The 7,112-nt window shown below is 38.7% G+C and overlaps 1 protein-coding gene across 1 annotated transcript; it reads left to right on the top strand.

Annotated features, from left to right (window-relative positions):
* The first annotated feature begins 3,664 nt into the window (after positions 1-3,664).
* LOC117295657 lies at positions 3,665-7,051 on the top strand. Its single transcript, XM_033778368.1, has 5 exons — positions 3,665-3,781; positions 4,621-4,759; positions 5,406-5,966; positions 6,586-6,729; positions 7,044-7,051. Exons 1-5 carry the CDS (start codon positions 3,665-3,667, stop codon positions 7,049-7,051), a joined length of 969 nt encoding a protein of 322 aa, XP_033634259.1.
* Positions 7,052-7,112: the final 61 nt, after the last annotated feature.

The following is a 7,112-nucleotide window of genomic DNA, read 5'->3' as shown; positions in this document are numbered from 1 at the left end:
GAACAGAGAAAAAGTTCCTTGTTGCATGTTTCAGATGCATAATAAAACGCTTTAGTTGAAGTCTTTTAACATTAATTGTGAGAACATGAGTAAGAACACATACCTTTCTCACAAAAATACCCCATTGCTCGTTACAAAGTAAGTTCTTATGCTTACAATTATGTGGAGAAGTTACCAATTGTGCACAGTGCCTTTAAAAAAACGATAATTGCCAAACAAATAATAGCTTGATACCTAACCATGCAATGCTTTAAAAGCCAAATGATCATGTTCGCACTAGATACTAACGATCGTGTAAAATACTAACGTTAAAGAATAGCTGATTTTATTCATTGGTTGAAATAATCGCCTCGGATAGCTTATCCAAAATTGATTTTTTTTTGGGGGGGGGGATTTCGATGAAAAAGGATGACACTTCTGCATAAGTCCACTTTCTTCATTATATTGCCAACACAAGAGGATGAAATACAACGCTGACTTTTAACTATTATTTTTGATCGTAGAGATTTTTAATCGATAGTTTTCTGTTATGAAAAACAATCTTACCTCACGGATATTATGATCGATTGCTTTGTAGTTAATAACTCGAGTACCAAAATAGTTATCATCATAAAACCTTTCTGAATTACAAGTAATGGGGAGAGGTTGATAATATAAAACATTGTGAGAAACAGCTCCCTCTGAAGTGACGTAGTTTTCGAGAAAGAAATAATTTCCCATGAATTTGATTCCGAGACCTCAAGTTTAGAATTTGAGGTCTCGAAATCAACCATCTAAACGCACAAAACTTCGTGTGACAAGAGTGTTTTTGCTTACAGTATTATCTCGCAACTTCGATGATCGATCGAGCTCAAATTCTCACAGGTGTGTAATGTTATGCATATGTTGAGATACACCAACTGTGAAGACTAATCTTTGACAGTAACCAATAGTGTCCACTGTCTTAACTGCAGCGTATTGGACAATCAAGGTAGTATAAAAACACCTCCGAGCAGCCCGGGAAATATTGACAAAATGGACCCACTGGGGGGGGGGGGGATTCTTGCTCTAGGGAACAGAATAATAGATGTCTGGATCCGACACTGAGATTGATAAATCATTCAAATTGGTTTATGGATCATAACTTAACGGATTTAACTTAAAAGTTGTTGTGCCCATATCAGGACTTGTTGTGCACATTATGATGGGTCCATGTAGACTAATCTGCCATCCAACGACTGTTTGTCAACATGGGTCCATGTAGACTAATCTGCCATCCAATGACTGTTTGTCAACATGGGTCCATGTAGACTAATATGCCATCCAACGACTGTTTGTCAACATGGGTCCATGTAGACTAATCTGCCATCCAACGACTGTTTGTCAACCTCTTTATCATCACCCAAGTACCAATTAACAGTATAACAATAGAGTGATGTTTAAGGGTATAATTATCAAAACACAAATCAGCGAAATTGATTTACGATTTTGTTGTTAAACAAAAATGAAGCTGGTCAGCCACCAACACCCCTAAGCTGCTTAGGAGGGTTAAACACATGTCAAGAACGCACTATCGCTGGATTATTACATGGACGTCGCATGTTTATGCGTTTTAGGTTTGCGTCATCTTCAACGATTAAGCAGCGAGACCCGTCAATCACTGGCCTTTACGGTGAAAGGAGCACATCAATAATGATGCCCTTCGTGATAAGCCTGTCTTGACTCCTCTTACATCAAGCTAAGATGAACTTCATTAAAGGGGGTGGACACATTTTGTAATGTCAAAGGCCAGTCTTCTCACATAGCATAAAATAACATACCTGTGAAAGTTTGAACTCAATATTATTGGTTGTCGAAGTTGGCTAAAACGTAAATTCGGGTGTTGCCGTACGTCATATAAGGAAGCATTCTGGCGGAATCGTTTCTTGTGTAAGTTATTTCTTGCATTGTAAATGAACTGAGCTGATGTGAATCAATCGATTCCATTGTCCCATTACTTGTGTCTCTTTAAAGGCATTGGACACCATGGTAATATCACTCAAAATAATTGTAAGCATAAACGTTAACAATGAAACGAGCAACGGAAAGCTGTTGATGGCAACACATTTTTAAACTGCTCCCTGAAGTAACTTGTAGTTTTTGAGAAAAGGGTAAAAGGAGTTCAGGCGTAAGCTCTTTAATATTAGGCTTCTGAAAGCACACTTACTAATTAAATTGTGCTACAAGGGTGTTCCTTCACCTTTGATGACCAGTTGAGTCAAAATGTTCACAGATTTGTTAATGTATGCATCTGTTGGGACACACCAAGTGAGAATACTGGTGTTTGACAATTACCAAAGGTGTCCAGTGACTTTCGTCTAATAACCACTTACATTAGGTTCGGCTCATGACAAGGTCAACGCATGCGACAGCCCCAGTGTCATTCCAAACGACTGCAACAGTTGATCATTCGACTGACAGCGCCCCCAGCGCCCCGCCCTATTCATGTACTTATAATTCAATATAGTTCGGCGCGACTCCTTGCCTATCTGAGCAAAGTGTTACACAATGTATTATGCATGGGCGCCTAACGTTAACACGTTAAAACTATTCCCGCATTTTTTTATTTTTTTTTATGGGAACTCCCAAACACAAGCAGTGCTGAGCTGTGCCCCCAACTTCCTGAAATTGTGTGTATTACTTTGCTAAAATTGTATTTATATTGATTGAGGAATTGGATATAAAAAAAAATTGTACTGAACTGATCTGACCTTATCCATTCAGCTACTTTTTATGTCAAATATAGCTGCACTGAAAGACCGTTTCAAATACCAAGTGCTGGGGTGCGTTTGGCGGTCGTAACCAACAACTGTGTTAATTGAACTTGCTATCGGTTAACCACTGGCCAGTGACCGAAACATTTATTGGTTACGACCGCCATGCTAATAATTATTTTGAGTAATTACCAGTAGTGTCCACTGCCCCAGCCTGTTTGAGTAGACCTCATGCATATTCGTGTGACGTAGTTTAGCTTTGTGAGATGACCTGTAGACAATAAGCTCATTAAAGTGGTGAAAGAAAAACCGCCGGGATCCGGGGGTTAACGGCGGCAAATGGGGGTTAGTTAAAGACGGCCTCCCTAACATGAGCTGGAGGAGGTAGAGGGCGCTATCAGTATAAATATGTACAACATTTGCCGTAAGTGGGGTGGGCGGGGGGCACGGAATATCTGGGGAGGACGTAGTCTCCTGCCACACCGGTACCGAGCATGAAATAAACAAAACAACAAACTATTGTTCTATTCTTTGTTGTTAGAGCAATGTATATGTTGAAGTATTTAACTTATATAAGGTTCGTGGAGTTCGTGCAGTTTTTTCCTCGTGAACTTTGCTGTGTTTTGCACCCCACTGTCAATCTGCAAAATGGTGAGATAGAGGGCGTCGTTCTCAAACTGTTGGGTGTGCTCACATAACACATTCCTGTCAAGGATTGTATGCAGTGACATGAGGCCTGCCTATCATGTTCGTTGGTTGATGGAGTTAGCGGAGATAAAAATTAACACACGATATATTGCATACAACCATGTTTATCAATATTAGGCAGATAATAGAAATGGTTACATCATACAGATCAAGGATCAACAGAGATGAATACTACCAAGTTAGTACGGGTTCTGTAGTAGAGTGGTAGCCTACAGTGTTATGCGATGGTGTACGATGTATGTATAGTTGGGACTGGGCTGTGGGGCTCTGCAGCAGCTCGACATGCCACCAAATCTGGCCGTAAAGTTTGTCTCATTGGACCAAGGGAACCAACAGAAAAGGTAGAGATCAAGTAGTAAACATCGCAAAGTAATAGGCCACATAAATAAACATACAGTAGAAGATCATTAAATAAGTTCATCTGGATTATGTTGAAGATCATGAAATAAAAGGTTCGTTTTTACAAAGACGACGGCGGGCAAACAAGCTCCAGAACATGTCCGACCAATTGGTCCAAACCATGCCTACAACGTCTTCTATGTCCACCAAGAAAGGGTATAAAAAGGCAGTTCGTTATTGGACATAGTCACCAGTCTGACAAAGCCCCCTAGCTTATAGAAGTGAAATGTAAATACTAGTACAAAATTATATGCAAGTAACATCATACATACTTTGGATTTGTAAAAACGAATCTTTTACTTCATTCTGCAGTAGAATAGTTACTTAGTCCCACAATAATTGGCACATACTTTTACAACCCATTTTAATGAATCGGTGAGAGTCCACAATTTTTGAATAAACTTTTTTTTTTTTTTTATAGTTATGAAGGAATTGTTTTTCACATTTTTGTCAACAGTAAAGGTTGGAACTTTTCAAGACATTTTAGTTTGTAATTTTGGCTCGTAATTAAACACCAGCGGTGAAAATAATGTCAGCCATTTTTCGATGACTTGGAAAGTCCTTTAGTTTGTTACTACAACACAATCCAACAGCTCAACTGGAACCAGGCCGATGTATGATGGGTCACTGACTAAACCACGAGTATTAATTTATCAAATCTACCCAGAATCCTCCTGGGACCCGAAATCCAAGGATAGCTCTGACCCCAGGGTGTGGTGTTGTGTGACCTTAAACATAAGTTCCATTCAGACTCTCTGTTATCTTTTTTGTTTCCTTTTAGGAGCGTCCATCTCGTGATATTTTCAGTTCTCACTATGACGCCGGACGCAATGTACGCAAATACCAAGGCACCGATCACATTCGCTCTCTATTAACAATGCGTACTCTTGAAAGCCTCAAGAACCTTGAACAGATCACAGGTAAGTAAATAATTTATATGTTAACTTTGGACCACCTTTAGATTATGTATGCTTGGAGGATTATCGGCATTAGCAAAATACTCATGTCAACTCATGCTTCTGTTGTATTTTGACCTTTGTATTGACCCTTGTGTCAAATTATGATTAGCCAGTGCATCACATAATGTGGTTGTATGACCGTTAGTTTTTATATGAGATTGTGTTTTGGGGCCCTTTGCGGATTTCTTGAAAATATATTTTCAATAAGGTTTATATGATTGGTAAGGATACATTGTAGTTACTTAGTCTGAAAGCTTTCTGATTTTATGATTTATACTAAAACCATTTTTCGATGAAACATGTCCTTCTGATATCCTAAATAAAACGCAAAAGGATGTCGAATGTCGCAACCAAAATTAAGGACATAAACGTTTACATGCTTAAAAAAAATAAGGTGCATATTTATTTCAGTATTTTAACTATTGACTCACAAAATGGATTAAGCCCGATTGTTCATAGGTTTGCTAATTCATCGTTGACCGCAAAAACATGGACACCCGGAACTATTATTAACAATTCTAACAATAATTATTGTCCATAACCTTTAACAATGAACCAAGTTATGGGTGAAGACATTGCTCTTAATATACCGCGTTTGTATTTTTAGGAATGAAACTATTCAGTGACGTTGGTCATCTGTTTTACGGCAAGTACGTCAATGGCCAACTGACAGCAATTGCCAAGGAAGGAGGGCGTTTCCTCTCTGCATCTGAAGTGCAAGACCTATATCCATTTCTAGACACAAGCAAATATGGCGACCAAGCTTTCTTGTTCCCACAAGACGCCGGTTACGTCAACCCCCGCCTTGTTGTGGCTGCCCAACAGAAAGTTGCAAAAGAACAAGGTTGCGATATCATCGATGACGTAGTAGAGTCAGTTGAAGAGGAGAGCTACCAGACTGACAAGGAGGCAGTGATGAAGATCATCACGAAGTCAGGGAACATTTTTTGGTCGAAAAGGGTGCTGTTATGTTGCGGTGCGTTTACGCAACTGAAAGATCTCCTGCCACGTGATTTAGAGCTGGATCTTAAAGTAGACGGGACATTTGTTGTGAAACTTGAATTGGGAGAGGAAGATGTAGCGAGGCTTAGCACAATGCCTACCGGAACATCGATCACTGATCCAGAATTAAATTGTTACTTTCTGCCTCCAATTAAATATCCAGATGGTAAGATCGGGGTCACATGAGAGAGAAAGGTCTGGGTCCGAGAAAACTCTCGGGAAAATCGCTACGAAGTTCACAGTTAACACTCTTGTGAACAAAATGTTGCCTTGGCAGTTTGGTTTATCGAACGATGATTAAAATACATTTGTAAGAAACAAAATACACTTTATTTTAAACGTTTTCTCTAAATATTATTTAAAGGTAAATTTATTTAAATAATATAAACTCAATAGAGGGCTAGGGGGGTTTGAAACTGCAACCCTTCAGCTTAACGTTTATGTGCTCTATCAAGTGAGCTTATTGCTCTCATGTCCACGGTCTCCCTATTTTTTTAAGTTATTTTGAAGTAACGTAGTCTTCGAGAAAGAACTTTCCACGAATTTGATTTCGAGACCCCAGAATTAGATTTTGAGGTCTCGAAATCAAGCATCTGAAAGCACAAAACTTCGTGTGCAAGGGCGGTTTTTTTTCCTTCATTATTATCTCGCAACTTCAACGACCAATATTGAGCTAAAATTTTGAAAGGTTTGTTGTTTTATGCATACATGTTGAGATACACCAAGAGAGAAGATTGGTATTTGGCAATTCCCAATAGAAAAACCTATAATTTTGTTCTCATCAGGGAAGACCTACATGAAGATAGGACCAGGTTACTTTTACCAAACTAGACTCACGACTCTCGAGGATGTGAAACGATGGTATCTATCGGCGCCTAACCAGGAGTACGTGGACAAACTCAAGGACATCTTTTTAAGTATTGTAGAAGGTAAGTTGAGTTGAGAACCGATACAATCTAGTAATGTCGTTATAGTAATATCCTGATAAGTAAAAGAAACTTAAAAGAAGATTACCGGGGAAATAAAAGTGCAAGATCACAGATATGCATCAAATCTACAAGGTCTAATTATGATGATTGTATAAAACACCCCTTTAGATATTTCTGTATAAATTGTCATATTTGATGGGAAATAATAAAACATGTTTCCCGTTTGAAGTTTATCGCTCAGTGAGCGCTTTTATTCATTTTGTTTAAATCGATGTCATGCAAAAATGTGAAATCGGTTGTTTTTCGTGACCCAGATGACTGATCGATCTCAAACTTCTTCGGGTTTGACAGTTAGAGTGTATGGTTGAATAAATAAACTGCTT

The sequence above is a fragment of the Asterias rubens genome, chromosome 10 (assembly GCF_902459465.1).
Source record: "Asterias rubens chromosome 10, eAstRub1.3, whole genome shotgun sequence".
In the NCBI taxonomy this organism is placed as follows: domain Eukaryota; kingdom Metazoa; phylum Echinodermata; class Asteroidea; order Forcipulatida; family Asteriidae; genus Asterias; species Asterias rubens.
Note: the sequence above shows the minus strand (reverse complement) of the source record. Positions and strands in the feature narration are given on the sequence as shown.

Bases quoted from the DNA above. Each gene is read 5' to 3' on its own strand.
- LOC117295657 (XM_033778368.1), top strand. From the start codon at position 3,665: ATGGTGTACGATGTATGTATAGTTGGGACTGGGCTGTGGGGCTCTGCA. The intron at 3,782-4,620 runs GTAGAGATCAAG...GTTTCCTTTTAG, and splicing joins CAAGGGAACCAACAGAAAAG to GAGCGTCCATCTCGTGATAT. The intron at 5,967-6,585 runs GTAAGATCGGGG...TGTTCTCATCAG, and splicing joins TCCAATTAAATATCCAGATG to GGAAGACCTACATGAAGATA.